This window comes from Perissodus microlepis, chromosome 2 (assembly GCF_051167445.1).
Source record: "Perissodus microlepis isolate ML-2025 ecotype Zambia chromosome 2, ASM5116744v1, whole genome shotgun sequence".
Lineage (NCBI taxonomy): Eukaryota > Metazoa > Chordata > Actinopteri > Cichliformes > Cichlidae > Perissodus > Perissodus microlepis.
Window position 1 is genome coordinate 9,406,846 of NC_140462.1, and position 21,674 is coordinate 9,428,519.

General features: G+C 42.8%; 1 protein-coding gene across 2 annotated transcripts; it reads left to right on the top strand.

Annotated features, from left to right (window-relative positions):
• The first annotated feature begins 4,399 nt into the window (after window positions 1–4,399).
• On the top strand, window positions 4,400–8,385 carry LOC146392264 (uncharacterized). Of its 2 annotated transcripts, XM_084944385.1 has the most exons (14): window positions 4,402–4,541; window positions 4,648–4,986; window positions 5,141–5,269; window positions 5,365–5,532; window positions 5,650–5,720; window positions 5,794–6,040; window positions 6,133–6,213; window positions 6,305–6,535; window positions 6,680–6,808; window positions 6,904–7,068; window positions 7,428–7,471; window positions 7,575–7,677; window positions 7,753–7,783; window positions 7,860–8,385. In XM_084944385.1, exons 1-14 carry the CDS (start codon window positions 4,478–4,480, stop codon window positions 7,915–7,917), a joined length of 1,860 nt encoding a protein of 619 aa, XP_084800511.1. In that variant the 5' UTR covers window positions 4,402–4,477; the 3' UTR covers window positions 7,918–8,385. The 2 variants fall into 2 exon arrangements, with proteins under 2 accessions (XP_084800516.1, XP_084800511.1); XM_084944390.1 differs by lacking the exon at window positions 6,133–6,213 and having other exon boundaries at window positions 4,400–4,541; window positions 6,329–6,535.
• Window positions 8,386–21,674: the final 13,289 nt, after the last annotated feature.

Consider the following 21,674-nt stretch of genomic DNA (forward strand, 5'->3'; position numbering starts at 1 on the left):
CACGCTGCATCACGATAAGTAAAATGACAACTTACGAAACACAATCATGTTCAGATCCAATATCTCAAATGAAAATCTAAAATGAAATAGCCTGAATTCACCAGTTTATCAAACATGAACAGTCCTTACCATTTAAAAAAAAATCTTATATTTTCTTACATCTTGAACTTTCTATGTTCATCTCTCCCTGGGAAGTACAGCAACTGTACATTGGCTAAAAAGACACACACTGATGCAAACTGCATGTATGAAAAGTTACATTTGAAATGAGCCACCCCTCGAAAATGTTTCATTTGTTCTCGCTCCTGTTCTGCAGCACGATCCTCACATCTGCACCATGAACGCACAACAGAGCTGAGATGGGAAAAGGCGATGTGGTTATGTTGTAAGTGACACTGTGGGATATCATTATTTTCTTATCACTCTATACCACCAGCTTGAAGCAACTGCAGGCTGCAGCACATGAAAAATCAACTCCCTCTACTGTGTTCTGTATTATCCTGACTATCAGATCTAATTTCTCATTAACTGAAGGTTGACTGTATAAAAACACTCAATATTACTACAGTTTGTTGTTGTAATGACACATTTTTTGGAAGTGATCAAAGAGGAAGCACTGTGCTGAGTTACTTAATATCCAGCAGAACCAAATGTTTGCTCAGCAGTCTGAGAAATAAGCAGAGAGTCCAGAGCCCTTGAGTGAACTAGTGTTTTTGTTTTCTGCAGTGCTCGGAAATCATCAGTCATCATTTCTGGTAAACCAAAAATGATGAGTGTTTTTTTAAGTTTTATTTTGCGTATATCTTTGCCAATGAGCAAAAAATGTGAAATTGTTTAGATTTGTCTTCATATCCAGATCAGCATGTCATGAACAGATAAACAAAGAAAATATGAGAAGGGGATTCTGCACCTGTGGCACCTCCTGTGTTGACTGAACCACACAAGAAATGATCGATCGGTTCAGTTCAGATTTCTGCACATTTCATTGAAATAATGCTGGATTTTGGATGGGGAACCAATGCAACAAAAACAGAAGCAGCTCTGTTCCGCTTTAGCGAGAAGAAAAATGAGTTGTGAGGCCCTTACACTAAAAACAGCACCATGCAGTTTGGAAATATTTTAACACTGAAATCACACTGTGCTCAGTTCTGTCTTGTTTAACAGGGGAGTTAACGTAATGAGAGCGTTTAATAGATGGAGCGTGTGCTGCCTAAAACAACTGTTTTAGGCAGCACACGCTTACTGTAAGCATGTGTTGGAAACTAGGAATGTGCTTCTACAAGTTTCATTTAGACTTAAAAGGTATGAAGGTTCCCTTTTGTACCAAAATAAACTCGTTAGTTAACTCCAGTTGATTGTAGAGCCATGATGCAACATCCAAGTGATGCTGCCCAACTTTCATTATCCACAAATAACAAAATGTGAGTACTCTAAATATTGATTAAACCCACCTTTGGGCATAATAAATATTTAACATGCCTTTTTTAGATGGAAGATGGTCTAGCTGAGACAAAATGTTTTCCCAGCACTTTGTGGGCGTCAGTAAAGTCAACACCTGTTCTCTATTACTGCAGGAGAAACAGTGGTTGTGTTTTTCCACTGTAATAAAGGAGCAAGGCAGCTCAAAATATAGATGAAGCAAGATTTTTCAGATGTGGCTGAACTAGGTATTATTTTCATATTTATGAATGAAACATAGTATGTGGTATTTACACACGCTGACCACTTTATTAGGTAACACAAATATCAGTTTAGTCAGTCACATGGCAGCAGCTCAGTGCCTTTGGGCGTGAAGACACTGTTGAGACGACCTTTTGAAGTTGAAACTGAGAGCGAGCATCAGAATGGGGAAGGAAGGTGAATACGTGAATTTCAACCTGGCATGGTTGCTGGTGGTCTGAGCAATTCAGAAAGTGACGATCTGCTGGGATTTTCCCCACACAACTGTCTGTAGGGTTTACCGAGAAAAATGATATAGGTTTAACAGTTAAATTGATAACAGGTTACAATGTTAAAGCCACTGAGACTGGATCATTCTTTTTTGTCTCCTAGTTACAGAGTTAATATTGGGGGATTTTATTACCTGTTTGTTCTAAATGAATTCTGAAATAGTTCAAATAAAATGTGTTTTTCCTGATCTCTTGATTCTAAACAGAAGTAATACTTGTCTCAAAGAATTCATCTCAGCAAACATTTTCCTTTGAAGAACAAAGATGTGCAGATATTTTTTTTCTGCTAAGATATTTGTTGACTTTATTTATTTGAAGAGAAACGTTTTGACCCCCACTAATCAGTATAAAAGAAAATATACAATGTTCAGAACAGGGGCCGCCATTCTCAGACTAAAATAAAATGTGAAAACGTGTTGTTTGTGTCTGAGCACTAATACTGTTCACATAAATGAATGATAAATCCATTGTTTTGCTGTTATTTGATGGCAGATTATGCACTTATATGGCTTGAAAAAAGGCTGCTGTTGTATTAGTAACACAATGCCACCTACTGGATCTAATGCCAAAATATTAATGAACCAAAAATAACCAAGGTCACTGTAATCTTACCAATGTATACTTTGTTGCTGTATTTTTTTTAACACAAGGGCTTCACTGTTTTACAACATACTAGTCTGTAATCAAATCTCTCTTTAATAACAATATCTCAGAGCAACATTTTTGCTTGCTCTGAGATATTGACTGTAAAAACCATTACACAGATTTTCACTTCAATTCATAAAAAGAAAGTTGCTTCTCTTTTGCTTTTAGTTCCTCTCTCTATAAAACCCCCCAGTGGTAATATAAGCTAAATAGAAGAAATTAAGAGTGAAAGTAACTGTTTCCGATCCCCTGGAAAACAAAAAAAAGTTTTCAGTGAGGTCACAAGAAGACGACACAAGCGGCACCAAGGTTACACTGTCACACTTTGTTTCACCCTGTTTCTCATAAATGTTAACTGTATGAGGGCAGCCTGATAGGTGAGCAGCTGGGTTCTGTACTACGTGGGTAGAAGCCCTTGTAGCAGTGAGTGTCTGGTTTCCAGCTAACCACATTGTTTCTCTGCTCTTTCCATGAACTCCATGTTATGTCTCTTTCCATTTTATCTTTTAAAGAAAAACAAGCGAAAAAAATTTGTTAAGAATAGTTTATCAGAAATCCTTCTAGTTTGGAATTTCACGCAGAGATAAACGCAAAATGTGATGGTACAAATAATACTGTGCAAAGATCTTGAGCCACCCCTTATTCTTTTATATTTTGTTTCAAAGGCCAGACTGTCGTCCTCATCCGCCATGCAAAACCATCATGTAAGTGTCTGACTGACAACAGTTTCAGTCATGGATTGGCCTCCACAGAGTCCGCACCTCAGCATTATTGAAGCAGCGTGGGATCATTTTGACAGAGAAGGAAGAATAAGGCAGCAAAAATCCAAAGATGAGCTTTGATTGTCCTTTAAGAAGTCAGGAGAAGCATTCCTGAAGACTACTTAAAGAAATTAGCAGAAAGCTGACTAAATATTGACCTTCAAGTTTGTTAAAATACACTGTTTTTGCCTTATATACTGCATTTCATTATATTAAAAAAAACAACTGATGCACAAATTACCAATGTTCCAAATAAATTATTAAGAAATAAGATATGCTAATACAGTAATGTGTTCGAGATGTTTGCACATTACTGTATTGTACTGTATTATTAATCATTATTTTAATTAATTTTGTTTTCTCACTCACTTAAGGTACTGCATGTACAAAAAAAAAGTCTTTCAATCCTGTAAAGAAAGATGATAAAAAAAAAATCTACTAGCTTTTTAAAAAAATGGCAGAAAACCACATGTGTCTTGAGAGGAAGTTCTTTGCTGGGTTACCAAACAGCCACCATGCCCAAATGTTTACTCAGCACTCAAAGAAATCAGTTCAATGGCCTTTGGTTAAACCAGACTCTCCTTCTTTTTACATTTAAAAAAAATTTATTTAAATTTGAGGACACAATAAATATTTGATTTCAGTGGATCAAAGTGCATTGTATCTCTTTAAATGCCTTGTGCTGATGAGTAAATATCATGTTTTGAAGTTACTTTGAATATTTCCTGCTGGAATAAATTATTAGTAATAATTTAAAGCATTAGTCTCCGAGATGCAGGGAGGAAATTTTGAATAGTTAATGCTCCATCCCTACCACTGCTACAGAAGCTGAGAACCAACACTGGGAATAAATTCGTCATTTTGATAACCTTGATTCTGTGTCTGTCTAATCATCAAAAAGGAAACAGTTTGCCCCTTCTAGTAAAAGGAACCAAAACCACAAAAAAGGAAACAGCTCCTTTCTACATTCCTCTTCTGCCAGCAGAAGTTGTTTGTGTGTGCTTATCAAGGAAGCATCATGTGATCTGGAAATATTTGAGAGGTGAAACCACCCTGGGTTTCGTTTAGTGGTGTTTAGCAGGTCAACCAATCTGTCCTTTGAATCAGAGAGAAGAAGATAAAATGATTATTTTGGCCAGCAAACACCTTGCTGTGTATTGCAACCTTCTCTTTTGTTTTCTTGCAGGTAAGACAGTCATGCATATGATTTGCATTTGATTTAGCAGTGCAGTGACTAATTAATGTATTTTTTCCATTTAAAAAATGTAAAAAAAATCTCAATGCCTTTTCAGGTTTCGTGTCTGCAGAAACTGTAACAGTCACGGTGGGAACAGATGCTATTTTAAAATGCAGCTATGATGCAAACTATTACGGCAGGCTTTCTGCATGCTGGGGCAAGGGAACCATACCTAACAGCGGCTGTGCCAACGAGGTGCTAAAGACAGATGGGACATCAGTGATCAGCAGGTTGTCAGAACGTTACCTGCTCATGGGCAATCTTGGCCAGGGTGATGTGTCTCTGACCATCAGGCACGCCGAGGAGCAGGACTCTGGTGTGTACGGCTGTCGTGTGGAAATACCAGGCTGGTTCAATGACCAGAAACATCACGTGACTCTGAAAGTGAATGCAGGTGAGACAAAGACAAATTTCATAAAATAAGCAGCATGTTTAGTTAAAAATCTTTTTTTTTTGGGTAGTTTCAGTTTTTGTCTGGTAACTGATTAGTCATCTCATTATTTCAGCGTTGTATAAGCTCATATTTAGTTTAAACCCTTTCCTTTTAGTTCCACCGAATCCACTGAGAATCGAGGCAAGAGAGGTGAAGGAAAGGACCGTCACTATTCGCTGGAGTCCTGTGTTCGACGGCGGCCGTCCCATTACAGCTTACAGGGTTGATATAAAAAACAAACAGAGTAAGCACAAGAAAACCGACCCAGTATCCATGACAGATTTTGAGATATTTCAAAAGTTATTTTAAAGTCAGAATCTATGGATTTGTGCTGCACAGCACCCTGGGAAACAAAAAAAACCACCGAGCTGCACGATCCTTCACTGACTCACGTGACTTTGGTGGATTTGAGTCCATCCAAGACCTACAACCTTCGCGTGTTCGCCATCAACAGCGTTGGGATGAGTGAAACCAGCAACGTTCTCACTATCACTGCAAAAGAAGCAGGTTTGTTTCGGCATCATTTATGTGTTAGTATTTTTATGATAAATATAATGATCTAGAATGTAAAAAGAAATTCACATTTTTGGTGGTTGCTCCCTTTAAAATGTGTTTTCCCTGCAGCACCAGAGGGCCCGCCCCTGGATATGCAGCTTGTGGCCCTCAGTTCCAGCAGCATCAAAGTAACCTGGAAGGTAAAGTCACAGTTCAGCACCGTTTCCTGGCTTGTGACTGGACATAGTAGAGTAACTCTTTTCTCTCGACTAGCCTCCGAGGACTGAGCTGAGAAACGGCGTTCTGCGGGGTTACAACATTAACTACAGAGAGTATGACCCCGTGGCCAAACAGTTTAAACGGTGGCAGTATTTAACTGTGGCAGCCACGCGTGAACAAGAGACCGTCACTCTTGTTAACCTGAAGCCTTCTACCATGTACGGCGTGCTCATACAGGCCAAAACAATCGCCGGGGTCGGACCAGCTTCAAATGCACCTCTCTGCTCAACTCTGGATGAGAGTAAGTTTTTAAAAATTACAAAATATGACTAAAAACTATTTTTTGTCATATTTTTTTTAATATCAGTTTGATTTCATATATTTTGTTTAAAGTTCCTAAAACAACAACAACAACAACAGTAACTACTTTGCCTTCTTCCACTGCTGCCACAATGCGGCTACATTTTTCCTCGGGTACGTGTTATCGAGCAAGTGAAACTTTTTCCTCAATTATTTTTTGAGAAATTACTTACTGGAATTGCTTCTTCTTTTACTCTTCTTCAAGTTCACGCAACTTCTGCAACCTCAGCAACCTCAACAACTTCAGCAACCCCATCGACTTCAGCAACCTCAACAACTTCAACAACCCCATCAACTTCAGCGATCTCAACAACTTCAACAACCCCATCAACTTCAGCAACCTCAACAACTTCAACAACCCCATCAACTTCAGCAATCTCAATAACTTTTTATGCCGCCACAGTTTGGGAGCAAAGCACTGCCAGTATCTCAGGAGGTAAAACATTTAAAGGGAACATTTGTTCCCACCCCTGATTTAGTTTCTGAAAATAATGGTTCCCAGACATAACTCTCATACTAAAACCAGAAATCAAACGCTTGAAAAGATAAAGACTTATTTTACTTGTTAAATATCTTCTAGTGCCCCCGGATCCCCCAGTGATCGAGTTAAAGAAGGTGGACGGCAATTCGTTTTCCCTTTTTTGGAATATTAGTTCCGAAGGTGACAGCCCCATCACCGGGTATTTCCTCGAGTACAAAGCAGTGAATGGTAAAAACTTCACTTTAATACAAGCTCTAAAGCTAAATTTACACTGTTAATCCTCATATCACTCTGTGATATTAAGTTAAATATTTTCCTTTCAGCTTCCTGGGATTACACAAAGAACGCTGTGGACTTTGGAGCCCATGAGACGGAGGCCACAATAATAGAGATGAATCCCTCGACATACAACGTCCGCATGTTTGCCAAGAACAGCCAGGCCACCAGTGCAGCCAGCAATGTCCTCACAATCACCACTGGGGAAGCAGGTGTTGTTTTCATTAAAAAAATGTATTATTGCTCCTGTAGTTGTGTATTTGTGCAGTTCATCAGGCAGAACAGGGCTGCTTTTCCCATATGCTGTGGTTCATTAATGAACGGGAAATTGTTTCCTCGTGTCAAGGCAGAAGAAGGGATTTTTGTTCATATTCTATTATCTTGCCTCAAAATTTAAACGAGCGACAATTTTATTATTGCAGTTTATTGTAGTTCCTCCAACATCAGGAAGCTGCTTCACTGTGGGCCTGTTTAGTTGCACTCATTGTTTCTGTGTGTTAAGCTGTTTTGCTGAACACAACATTTGCTGGACTTCCTCCTAGCTCATTTCCTTTGTGGTTGTGCATTGTAGGTCATCAGAAGGACATACTCATTACCAGCATGATGCCTTATACTGTAAGTATTTGGATGCTACCATAGAAAAATCAAACAACTACACATAATGCTAAATAGTTCACTTGATTGAGCAGATCAGCTTTATGGTACTCCTTTCTGCTAGGCAAGCCCTTTGAACAGTCCTAGTCATCACCTGATAGGCATCTTTGTAGCTGTGGGCCTCTTGGTGGTAACAGGCGCCATACTAACCACGTGGCAGCTTCGCCGTAAGTGTGCTTAGCAGCGTTGCTCCTTATAGAAACCCAGCTTCCTCCCCTGAACTGTATGCTCTCTCTTCACAGGACTAAAACAGAAAAAAGGCACCCTGAGCATGTAAGTGTTTGCGGCGCACGCCACGTTCACCTTGAGAAATGATCTGCTTAAAACTGTCACTTTTTCTCGTCTGCAGCTGGCTGGGTAATGGAGAAGTACGCTACACAGACTGCGAGTCACTACACGAGCTGTAAAACACAGAGTTAATTTGGGCTGTGGAAGGATCGTAGAACTAACCAATACAAAAAGTACTTTTAAATTTCACATTTGCAAAAAAAAAAAAAGGATGTATATTTTTGTCTGTCACCGAGGAAAGATGACTAATCTGCTAAAACTTCACCGACATGTTGGGCTGATTACAACTAACCAAAAGAAAACACTCATTAAATAAGCTTACAAAAAGGGGGACTCTGGGTTTTATAAAGCAGCTTCTGTTTGTGTGTGTGGTTGCGTTTCTACAGTCATCATTGAATCATCAGTTTTTTTGTTTTTGTTTGTTAGTTTTAGTTTTGCATGTAATGGGAACGCACGACAGCTCTGCTATTGTTTTTGTTTTTGTGAAACTTTTACAGTGTTTGTCCATCTGCATGTATTTTATTTCACGGTGTAAACCACAGTGTGTTTATTTAACAATCACAGAATAAATTAACACTTAGCCACAAGCTGTGCTGAATGCATTTGTTTAAAGTGTGCTCCATAAATCATCAGTTAAAACCACAAATGCGTGCAATCACAACTTTTTTTTTAAATAAAAAAAAACCTGCTGGACTTAAAAGTGAATTGTAATGGCTGCTTTTGCTCAAATCTCTTCAGTAAAAAAAAACTCCCGACAAATTAATTAAAAGTTACATTTTACCACTTTATATAATTATAAATGAAAAGTTAGAGCTGCTTCTTTATTGAAATCATTCAAAACTCAACAACCATCTCCAACCACCAGAGGGCACCAGAGTTTCACTGGTAAGCTGATGTACCGCTCTCGCTGAGCTCTCACGTCGCCATCAGCAGAGCCGTCCTCAGCGGCTGGCGCTGCAGCCAGCTGGATTTCCACCCATCTGTCCTGTAAATCTCTTAATAGTCCTAATTAAGGAGAAGAGGAAGAGGAGGAGATCTGATACCTCCGTGGAGCTTTGAGGCAGCTGCCTGAGAGGGAGTCTCAGACTAATGGGGGATCACAAGGGGGGATACCTAAGCCATGTGTCTCAGCGGGGACCACATGGCACAGTAGTGATCAATGTTTGTGTGTGCACGCATGGATGTTTTTTTTTTTTTTAAACCCCTTCCACTTCCTGTTTCTGCTTGTTTATATCTCTTTAAAATGTCCTACGACTAAACCACAGATGGAAGAATTGTTGTTTTTAACTTCACAAACTGACTTCCTGAGAAATGGACTAATTCTCTACAGTGGTGTAAATATTGCTTGATTATTGCTTTTCTGTGGTAACCCATCACAAACTCAGAGCTGCTGACGCACAAAGTCACAGTACACTTTGTGAACCTGGCCTGTAAACAAAGCTCCACCACATCCCTCCTTTCTGGACTTCCTCTCGTCTCGGGACCCCTCACTTCTGCTGCCTCGCTCCCGTTTTTCCACTTTCCTCTGCCTCTTCAATCTGGCTTCGCTTACACAAATATCGGCGCCCGTTCCTGTCCTGGTGCTTTCCTCCAAACTTCCGCATCCTTTTCTTCTTTCATCCATCTTCCTCTCTGTTCTCAAGTCCCTCTGATTAAACTGTGTGGCACTTACACAAACAGACGAAAACAGGCAAGGAAGGTTGTAGGAAACGCTGGTTCGATGACTTTGATGAGGTCCCTTTGATTGGCCACACAGCCAAAAACCAATTTACCTCCCAGCCACCTCCACCCACAGCTTCATTGGTTCTTGCTGGACCATGCCTGCCGCCGGAAACCCACACAAAGCGAGAAAGCAGTAGTCAATATACAAAGAACGAGGGGTTGAGACACCAAAGGGACAGCTGATCTCGATGATCAATTTAGTGTACAGTATATGCGTCATCGTCCCAACAGTTTTTACTTCTGGTCCTCTTTAAACATCTGGGATCAAACATGCATTAAGGTAACACCAGAAAACTCCTTATGAAGGCCGTGCAGAGCTGTGTCAGCTGTGCCTGCTAAAGGCTTCACTGTGAAATTTGCAGGTGGGAGCTTGAAGACTGAGGATGTATGGTTATAATAATGGCACTAGCAGTGGGGACAGAGTTAGCACTGTAATAAATCATGCACTATGGTTCTGGCCACATCAAGGCCTCAACGTTCAGGAAGTGGGGACACTGAATGGTACCACATACACCAAAGGCTCAGCTCCACAGGAGGGGCTGATCTCCAGGCCCCGTTGCCCCGGAACGGATGCACGGCCCTGGGGCCAAGGAGCTGCCAGATGTTGGCCCTTCTGGAGAGGCTTATGAACTTGAGAATAGCAGAGCAGATGAGAGTATTGAACAGAGCACAAATGAAAGGGCCAGAGAGTTAAGTTGGAACAAAAAAGAGAAGGCAAGTCACAGAGGCAGCCTGTGAAAGCATGCAGGGGTATGGCCTATTTGCTGATGAAAGAAGCACTAATTGATTCAAGTCTTTATTCAAACCCCCTGCAAACTACAGCATAGGGAACTTTTCATCTTCTTAGAGCTGCAGCATGGCTGTCATTGTGGAAATGAAAACAGTCCAACGCAGCGATGCTAAAATCAGAACCAAAAGTTCTGCGTGAACTGGACTGATGGCAAACTTGTGTTGGTTGTTAGGGTGTAAAAAAACAAAAAAAAAATCACCTCATTTATGAAGCGAGCGCGATCTGAGGGCACATTTGTGTTCAAGACGATGTGATCTGATTAGCCGACCTGAACCACACGGAAGTCAGTGCACATGTTTGAAGGTCAGACATAGCAGTTGCCATGGAGATATCACAAAGTAAACCATGTGCAATGTTGTACTCCACAGTCATTTCCAGGAAGGACTCATCAGTTCATCTGGGTTTGTGTGTGTTGGTTTCTGCGTACTTTTCCTTGCGAAGCTCTCAGTGTGTGTACAGCGTTACAATATTCATCTGTTAAAGATTTGATTAGCGTTGATTCATGCTCAGACTATTCAAACTTCAAAAATGTGCACAGTGCAACTTTGTAAAATCCCTGAACTCTGTGATACATGTATGTAAACTAAGCACACTGTAAATATTCCTTATAGCATGCTATTACTGAGCAGATCTTGAGCTAAGTGGTGAATTTCAACCTTCTCGGAGGTCTAAGTTTCCATAGAAACACACTAGACTTTATATTGATGTAGCGAGTTTATAAAATGCTGGAGAAAAAAAAATTGCATTTGGCAGCCAGTCATTGAGGACAGAAATAGCTATACTGACATGCTTGTTGCTTCCCTTTGCACACCCATAATCCTTAATGCTTGCAGATATTTCCATAAACGTTTGAACATCCAAAACCATAGCCTGCACGATTCATATCACACGTCACCTCTCATTCAGACAGCATTAAGTGTCAGAGCTTTGAACAGAGGCATGGCTCTTAATCTGTTTAAATTTGCTTCCATCTCCACGCTAACACCACTGACTTTTGCTTTTTCATACACCTGCCCAGAGGCGAGTTCTAGTAAAGAGAGGCGTCAAATTGGAAGACCTCCATCGTCCTGGCAGCTGAACACAGTGGAAGTCTTGGATCTGTTCAGGGGATTGGACCAGCTGAGCTCTGCAATGGAAGACAAGTGGCTGGCGCTGTTGAATGGGAGAAAGAGTGTGGAAGGATGGAAGGAGAGGTGGTAAAGTAGAGGAGGAGGGAGGGAGAGGTAATCACATCAGGGGATTAGTGGCTGTTATTAATGTTGGATAAGGCTCTTTGCTGTCACTCTCTCACTTACATGCACACACAGGCACACACAAATTTATGCCTCTCTCTCTCTCTCTCTCTCTCTCTCTATCTATCTATCTGTCTATCTATCTATCTCCTTGTCTGTCAGACAGTAATTCAATTACGCAGTTGCCTCTCCTCTCCTCGTCCAACTTCTGGCCGAAGGCAATGCGTTATGATTTTGGTTTATAATATTCTCGCTACCTACTTCACGAGGGAGAAAAATGATCTGCTCCTATGTGCATATGTTTGTGTGTGTGTGTGTGTGAAGGAGTGTTTGTGCGTGCTTGTGCTGGCATGCCACCCCTTGAAAGATGGCCATTCAGTGGTGAACAAACAAGACATTTGTCTAAAGTCTTGCATCACCTCAGGGAAGACTCTGTGGAAATGTGCTTTGCCAGGTTATCTTTTACTGTTATTTTCAGACTCTCTGTGATTCACAAGATGCAAACTCCGTGGCGTGATTTGTGGGGAAAAAAAATTTGACACATGTCATTTGTGCTTCATGCCATAATTAGGTTTTTCTTCACTCCAGTGCCTACACACGCTAATTAACAAAGTACATCTATAAAAACAACACTTTCTGACATTAGTGGGCATGCGGGGCTGTTAAAGAGGATCATAAGAAAATGGTGTGGATTTATTGGCCTCGGACGCTAAATCCACACAAACATACATGCAAGCAGATAGCCAGACAGTCAGAATGGCTTTCCTGTGAGAAGATATGGGCCCGGGCAAAAGACGCACATTTGCAGACTCTTTCATCAGTGAGAATTTGCCTCAGCCTTGCAGAGAGCCACAAAGACACCAGCATCCCACCGTGAGCTGCAGACACAGCTGCACCGCAGTTTCATCATCTGAATGGAGTTTCACAGCAGTCACAAGGAAACCAAAGTCCCTGAGCTCTATCATATCACCCGAGGACCCCGGAGGCTCAGCAGCATGTCAGAGAAGCTCATAGGCGACACAAATAAGTAAATAGGCAGAATCCACATGCAAAGGAGAAACACTACAGGGAGGGATGGAGAGAGTTTGAGAGGCAGCCAGCCATTTGGCCGAGCAGATAGAAACAGCAATAACACATATATTCAGGATTATTGGACTTGATCTTTTAAATGCTTTTGTCTTTGCTTCTTCTTTGACAGTCCAACTAAAAGGAGAGCAAGTTGTGCGCGAAACATATTCACAGGTGTTCAGTACAGATGTAGGTACTTAAATAAATTAGTACTTTGTTGCACTTGTCTCCAAATAAGTAAACAACTGTAAAAGTACATGGCTTTCTTAAGTTGGTCCCTACGAACAGAGGGATCTGAAGGCCCTGTGGGGATACACACACATATCCCCAGACATATACACACACCAATCTATCTGTCTGTCAGCTCTGTGCTCATAATCACATCCTATCCCCTCGTGTTCCCATACATACAACCCCCCGCCTCGCTTCAATGTGGAGGGAAAGAAATGAGAGATCCCTCCAAATGCTCTCTAAGATTAAGGCTTTGTGTTTTACATGTGTTATCGTTGCTTCCCTTCGTTATCCCCCTGCTTTTGTCTCAGCCTCCTCCTCCAATTAGAATCTTGTCCCTTTCATTCCTCCGTTTGCCTTTCTTCCACCTGTGAGAGCGAGCAGAAGAAGAGCAAGGAGAGGGAGGAAGAGGAGAAGAAGAGGAAGAAGAAGGAGAAGAAGAAGGAACGAACGGGTGGAGGAAAGATGAAAAGCGCGCCACACGGAGCGAGTGGCGGAGCGTTGTGGAATGCGGTGTCTGAGGGGAGGATGAAGGCGCTTGTCACGTCTCATCGCACAAACGTACGCACACGCACACATATGCAGGCACACACAACCTGGCTGCGGTGCAGCGGAGACGCGCAGCCCCGCTGAGCCGAGCTTTGAAAAGAAGAAAGTGCAAAGGGAATGAAAAAGAAGAAAGAAGAACAAGCAAGAAGAAGCCACCGTGTTGGATGTTTCATTTTGACCCATATTTGTCCTGACGCATAAATCAAACAGGCGCTGAGGAGCCCGGCGCATCTGTCATGACAGGGCGTTGGAGAAAATATCTAAGCTGATCCACCCGAATGCACACACCACCGGTGGCATGAACCACAATTCGGAACTGCAAATAATGAGAACAATAGAATGTATATATACAATGTTAAGGCGCGTAAGTCTTGATGCCAGCATTTTTTTCTTCATGAATGTGTACTGCTCTAACAAGCATAAAATCATTTCCTCATGCTCCCCTGCCCCCCCCAATTGCCCCCCTTCCCTTCCCCTCTTTGCCTCCAGCCAAGATCAGTGCTGTCTGTCCCCTGGCCCACAGTTTGGCCTCCTGGGCTGTTTATGTGCGAGGTGAGGACAGCCTGGCACAGTGCCTCTGTGTGCGGTCAGGCTGTGTTTACATCTGTCTGGCCCTGGAGCCTGGAGACTGGAACCTGGAGCTGTGTGCCGGTGCATCCTGGACATCACCCAGAAGACTTTAGCAGGACCTGAGCACTGAGTCTCAGTCAGGTTGAGACGGTGCACCACCGCCCGATGAATGGCCCACAGTCTCAAAGAGCCACCCATGTCTCTTTGCATAACTGACCCCTTTTCCTGCTTTGCACCTATATCATCTTCTGCTTTTTGTTGTTTATTGCCTGCAACCATCGACCTGCTCCACACTCTCCCCAGACTTCCCAGTATCTTTGAGAAAGTAACACAAGAAGCAGAAAACTGCAGACTATTTTGCTCTGATTGAATATCTATATATTAGTACTCAGGATTTGTGTGTCTGAGATATGTTTAACATGCACTAATCCGCTCGAAGCGGCAAAGAAGGGAGAGATGTGAATAGCACTAGTTGCGGTACATGAACAGAGTGATCTGCCTTTTGTTTTTGATAGCTGATGAATATGCATGTGGCCCCGGGAGTGACTGAGTTTGGGGTGGGGTGGGGGCTCAGAGGAGCATGTTAAACAATAGAATTACATCTCTGACATGCATCCACCGCGAGGCTGGGATTAAGCACAGTGCAGAAGAGGAGAAAAAAGAAAACAGAAAAGAAGGAAGAAGGGAGAGAAGGAGAAGGATGGAGATGGAGGGTGAAGCGATAAAAAAACAGATCCGCTGCTTATCTATTGAAGAAATGGAGGCCTCGGGGAGAAGAGGGGAGGGAGGAGATGGGGAGGGAGGCAGTGGTGGTAAAGAGAGGGGAGAAGCGGGGAGCGGGGAGCGGGTCGTCAATCCGATGTATTTAATTTCTTTTTCTGTTAGTGAATCATCAAGGGGATGATCCAACAGTGGATCAAAAGAACAAGCAGGGGAACGGGAAAAAAGCAGATTAATGCGACAGAACAAAGGAGCAGTCTCTCCAAGACGATCACAACTCCTCTTTCTCTATCCTCCACTTCTTCTCTGCTTGTTCTCATCTTTCTATACTTTCTATATTTTCTGTGTTTCCTTCCCTCACAACTTTTATAAATGCTGTGAAGACACAAACAAAACCTGAGAGCATCCGCAGAAGTTTATCACATCATAAGAGAGTACTTGACACTGGATATTTCTGGGCCTTGTGGCATCTCCAAAATCCCCTTGAGTGGCAAAATGTGGAGCATCTGATTCATTTTTATGCGCTTCATCTGTGTTCTGCTGTGCAGCTTCCCTTGAGGCTGCGAGCAGACCACTTGTTTAGTCTGAGCTGCCCTGGCTGGCCGAAACTTGAACGCGTTTGTGAAAAACCTACAGATCTGAGTGGTGGACGTCCAGCGAGCGTGTCCCTTTTTATTTTGAATCGCCGGGTTTGTTCATACCATGTTTTCGTTTAATGTAATGCCTTAATCCGGACGGTTATATACTAGTATAGCCATAGCATAGTTCCCCTCGAGTGACCCTGGTTTGTGGCGCTGTCTGAAGTGTTTTCATGCAGTACTGTTGTTGGCTCAGAGCTGCTTCTTCTGTCTTTGTGTCAGTGAGACTACAGCAGTATGGGGCCATATCTCAAAAGTGTCAACAATGTAGTGTGAATATTCAGCTCAGGGGGGATTTGGATCACAACACTTTGTCTGTGTCTGTGTGCGTTAGTGTGTAGGAAAGGTGGATGAGGGTTTTGCCAGGTCAGGCTTGAATGGCACTTCAAAAGACAAATGGGCTGCTGAGATGGTGCAACGGTGTCCAGTTAAAACAAATATGAGAGGCCCCAGTGGTGCCATTATTAATCCCATTTTACATTTCACTGCATCCCCTTGTTCCAGCCCTCCATAACACTCTTTCTTTTTTCCTTCTCACTTTCTCTCCTTCTCTCTGTCACCTTTTCTGTGATTCGGCCCGAACTGCTGCAACTCCTACTCAGTTCACCATAAATCCTCTTCATACCTGCCTGTCTTCTCCAGATGGCAGGTAGGGAGAGAGTATGAGTGTGTGTGTGTGTGTAGGAGCCTGGTCTTATTCCACACTGTACCCAACCCTCTGACTTTCTCTCCCTGTGATAAACTAGAATAAACTGAAGTCTGAAAAAGTCAAGCGGTGTCCAGCCAAGCTCACGGATGGTTGACAGTCAATATTGACCCTGGGCTCAGTGTCTCTCTGTGCACGCTCCCCACCCCTCCATGTCACCTTGACTTGCTCACACACAGATAGGACCAAGTTGCCGGCAGAGGCTTGACACAGCTGCTGACCCTGGTCTGGGTATTTTCTCATCCTCCTGCTGGTTAAGAACAGCCTAAGGGAGGGTGTGAATCTCTTCCCGGGTCTGCGAGACAGCACTGAGTGATGTATGGGAGCGAGATATTGTCACTGATGCTTAAGTTTGAAGGTGCATCGTTAACTGCTCTTTGCCAAACAGCTACAACAAACCCTCATGCCTGTGTACCGTATTAAAACCCAGCTTCACTTCTGAGAGTTTGCGTGTCTGGAAAGAGCCAGAGAGAAAGTAGAAAAGTATTGCATGTGCATGCTCTGATGTATCAGTGTGCCGCTCTGTACTTGCCTTTGTGTGTCTGTCATCACAAACACCTAACATTGAAGGAGACAGGCTGCCTCCTGACAGTTATTTGCTAGTTTTGGTCTCTCTGTGCTCCGTCTAACTTTCTGTCTCTCTTCCTTTCCCCAAATTACCCCTGGAGGACCGAGCGAGGGTAAACACAACCACTGAGAAAAGGCTCACGACACACCGCTTGTTACTGTGAGAAGCCTCCCTCTCTGTCTGTTTTCTCTTTTGTTTATCTGCGGCTCGTATGATTCCCTATTTGTCAGCCATCTGGGTTCTATAGAGACTGCATGCATGCTTTTTTTTTTACGCCGCACACAAAGCCAAGTGAGCAGCAGCGGCAGGCGTTACGTCGCTGGATGAACGAGGTCTACATTCAGGGAAGGTTTTGTCGCAGCTGGGTCAGCTGCTCCGTCAGTGAATTACAGAGAAAATTATAATGTTCCTCTGAAGGTTGTGAAGGGAAGACTACACGTGTGAGCGTGGGAGTTAGATATTACATAAAATGTAAGTTCCATCAATTATCCAGGTCACCGGTTGAGGTGAGATGCCACCAGCTTGAGCATCAAGGTTTCAGCTGCACTGTGTAGGCCTCAAGCAAACTGACACAAGTGATTTATTCATGAAACCCTATCACCAACTCCTTCACTCCCCTCTGAATATGATGTGATGAAGAATTTCTGACTTGCCTGATTATAATATATCTGAGACTAGTCGGTCATATGATACCTAGATAGGTGGATTCATAGATCCCAAACACTTCACCAAGTAAAATGTACCAGTAAATGCTAATGCTAATCAATGTTGAAAATGAGCAATGGAATGTTTAAGATGAGCATAGTCCAGCAATGAGTTACATTTGGTCTAAAAAAAAATGCACAGTAGTATGTAAGATGTGTTAGAATAGCACGGTGCAGTGCATAACTACTAAGTACAAATGAGTGTGGATGAGGGATGCTAGCAGGGGTGCTAGGGTGCAATCACTTCTAATATGTGTCTTGAGAAAACACACTGCATGTTTTAGAGTAGCTGATTAGTCTAAATTAAATAGCTGAATAATCAGTTAGGAAACTAGTCACTAAAACAGCCCTACCTTCTTCCACCTGTGGGACTGGATGACACTTGTTGCCACAGCAGACATCCGAACAGTAGGATTCAAGAGCCTGAAAGGAGTAAGTGCAGTTCTTTCACTCTTTATAAACTTTCAGGAAGCAAATTGTTGGAAATACTTGTTGTGCTTTTCATCTTTGTTGGCTGATTACAATTTATTAAGGAGACTGAACCCGAAGTACAAAAACACAGTGCTATGTTTTATAGAAAAGGGGACCCTTATTGTTTTAAATCTTTACACTGATACTCCTATAGATAGATAGATAGATAGGTAGATAGATAGATAGGTAGATAGATAGATAGGTAGATAGATAGATAGGTAGATAGATAGATCTATGCTTGGCTACCAGCAGCAACCCCAGGTGTAAAAAGCATCTGTGATTAAGGTGTGTGTGTGTGTGTGTGTTCATGCATGCCTTACACCTTAATCACAGACGTTTTTGGTTTTCATCAAAGCCCCTAATTTTCACAATTCACATCTTATAAACCTGCCCCCCGCTTCAGTTTCTCACAGCACACCTGCACTCAATATGAATCCCCCGAACTCCCCACCATATCGCACACCACACATGCAGGACCTGCTCGTGTGCTCTTAAGTGGCCCACAGCCTCGCCATCACTCAGTGTCATGTGTCCACTGACAGGCATTTCACATGAGCTCCCCTCCCACAGCCCCACACTGCTCTCTTTCATTCAACCTGGAGTTTCATTGCAACAGGATATCCTGAACACTTTACATTTCCTTCAGTTGTGCTGCAGATGTGCTCGACTGGCACAAAGCGAAAGAGAAAGAGAGGCAGGGCTCGCGCCGCTGTCGGTCGGCCAATAAGAGCACGGCCAGCTACCAGTTCACATTCATGTGTTTCTTCTTTTCTCTTCATGTTAACCCACGTCTGTTCACTTCCACTCCGCTGCATCCCCAAGGTGACGGCTGGCTTCTGCTACCATGGCTCATGCCTAAAGGCAACAGGGCGAATGGGCCTGCTGTCCTTAGAGGTTTGTGACCAGAGGCCATCTGTCCCCATTGATTCTGCCCATGACTCAACGGCATGTTTCTTTGATGAGTTCTGTCTGAATTAGTTAGCATGAGTTACCCTCCACCGTGATCAAAGTTACCTCCAAAGGTACAAGGAGAGGCACTCTTGGTGTTAACCTCTGGTAACATCCAGATTATTTTGTTGCCATATTGTGAAATCTTAGGAATCCCAATGAAATTCCCATTGCACATATTTGATCTGACTTTAAATTCCAAGGCTACAGAGATAGAAACATGGAGGCAATTCCAGCCCTTTTTCACTTAACTTAAAATATCATTTGTTTACATCCCCTCCAGAAAGTCCCAATGTGCTGGAATGCACAAGGAAAAGCACTCTGAAGCCTCAGTGTGTTTGTAACCCTATAAATAAAGGTGGCAGTGGGGAGTGCGGTTGACCATAATTACACAGGCCCTGTTAAAGCTGGGGCGCACTCTCTGTCTGTCTGCCTCCTGATCCCGTAACCAGCCATAGCCACTCCCATCTATGCACAAACACACACTCACACAAATGCAGAAACACTTTCAGATGGGATGTGGGCCAAAAGTTTTGTTTTTCTACATCTGTCTGGACTTTTAAAACAATGTTGGCAGTATATTACATAATTGGAATATTTAAACAAACAAAATTTTTCTGGTTTTGTTTTTTTCCCCCTTTTCTGTGCATGTGCTTTTATTTGTTTTGTCTAATTTCTACATCGCAGATCGATTACAGAAAGTTAGCTTATTGATTTTGCTTTTAAAACATTGGTTGGCAAAACTATGTGAAGCTCACTAAATGTTGATTTTCCAAAACCTTGCCATTGAACAACATTTTCGCCCCACTGCAAAAGCTGCGCTGAGTCCCGATTGGAGTGGCAAGACTGTTTTTAGTCCCTTTTCACTATGTGTATTTTCATCTCTGTGCATGTTCACATGCTAAATCTCCATCTGGCCGCTGTGAAATGAAGTTCACAGCATTGGAGTTGAGATGTAAACACACATTCACACAGTGTTCTCTTTCTTGCTAAGCTGCAGAGACAGACATTTACCAAACTGTGCTGTATGTCGCGTATCTGTACCAGCCAAAAGTGGTTTAATGGTGTGTATGTGCGAATGTGCACCTGCGTGTGTGTGTTTGTGTGTGTGAAAGCGCCTAAGTGCACACGGGGAGAAACGTGTACGCAGATCAGCCAAGATTTTCTTTCTTACACTGATTTAAGCAGCCAGAATAACGCTGCAAAATTCTATACTCTGTCGCATGGTACAATTTGTTCCAAAGCACTTGCCTTGCTGTACAAAGCACAAACAGGCAGCCAACTATAGCTAGCTCAGTCTATTACTGTCAGCAGGCCAACTGCCAACAAGAAACACATCCAACAGTTTTAATACCTTGTTTTCACAAAAGCAGTTTTTCACTCCAGCTTATAAAAGCCAAATGACAATAACAGTAGCATGTATAAGAAAACCAGCCTGTGTTATGTAAAGTCTTCTTGAAACTGGTGTTGCAGACGGACAGTGATCCCGTTCTTCCCACCTTCTCCGTCCTCTTGTGGTTTGGCACGGGAAGTGTGCACTCTGGGCGGGGTAAGACTGGATAACATGCTGAGGGTTACATGTTTTATAGTCATTTATCTGCATGAGCCTTAGTCCAGTTTACAGCTCTTTGAAAAAAAAAGTATATTTTTTGTCACACTTGCCTTTCCTTTGAGATTCTCTCACGCTGAACAACTGAGAAAGAGAGAGAACGAGGATGGAGAGAGCAGAAAAGTGTCGGGTTAGTGTGATTACTTTCTCCATATTGCTCTATAGCCCATTTATCTCAGAGGTACTCCGGTGCAGAATTGCAATAATGTATTTTAATGCACCTCCACATGAAAAAAAAAAGTTGACCTGCTGCTGCATGTGTCAGGCTTGAGTATTCATCCCCCCACATTTCTGAGCCACATGCACCACTGTGCCTTGTAGCATTAAACATTCAGGAGAAACAAATGAAAAGAACTCTTAAAAGCTTTAACCAATAGGCTTTTACAAGCCTACCAGGCTGCATTCGAATAAAAACAAAGACTAAAGTGGTCTAGACAGCAGGAAATCCAGCTTTGAAAGAATACAACTAAAGTTAAATGCTGTCCCTTTGGTGGTGGCAAATGCATTGCAGTGAACCATATATATACTCATTTGGCTTATTGCTTGAAGAAATTGAATTGGTGCCACAGAGATGCAATATTCAGATCTTATGGGGACTGAAGGAGAGTTGCTGGCTGACCATAAAGACAAATGAGCAGAGGACGCAGTGTTTGTGGGGCTTTTGATGAACAGTGATGTATCATCACATGCAGTACCTGTCTCCAGCACTCAGCATCAACTCCAGTTACCCGAAACAAAAGCAATGGCAAATTTCACCAGGGAAATGTGGGGATACGATGAAATTCCTCACTGGTTTTGGTTCAGAAATGGCATTAGTGTTGGAGAGTAAATCTGCAGTATCCAGAGGTGTCTCTCCATCTGTCTGTGTCCATGCCTGTCTGTCTCTTTTTGCCCAGTGTCCTCTAGGTGTCACTAGAGATGTTCAGGGGCCCAGACCAGACAAGGATGACTTATAAAGTGTGTGTTAAGAGTGTGTGTCCAAATGTGCGCCTGTGCGTGCGTGGAAAAGAAAAAAAAAGGAAAAAAGAAGAAGAAGCAGCCTCTCCGGTGCACTGACAGCCTCAATCCAGTTGCCGTGGTGATATCCTCTCCCAGGTGCATCAGTCACATCCACACACAAACGTGCGAGAGCACACATACACACACACGCATGCACAAACACAAACACAAAGGGACGCACACCTCTTTTTCTTGGCTCCACTTGCTCACATGCCTCAACACCCACAGCTGGCTGTTTGTGCCCTTCCCTCCAGTAGCTTAGACAACCATCATTAACACCGGTGTCCCTGCGCTTCTAGTGTGAGCTCCGCCGTGTCACTCTTTCTCCCCACACTGCACACCGCGCACCCT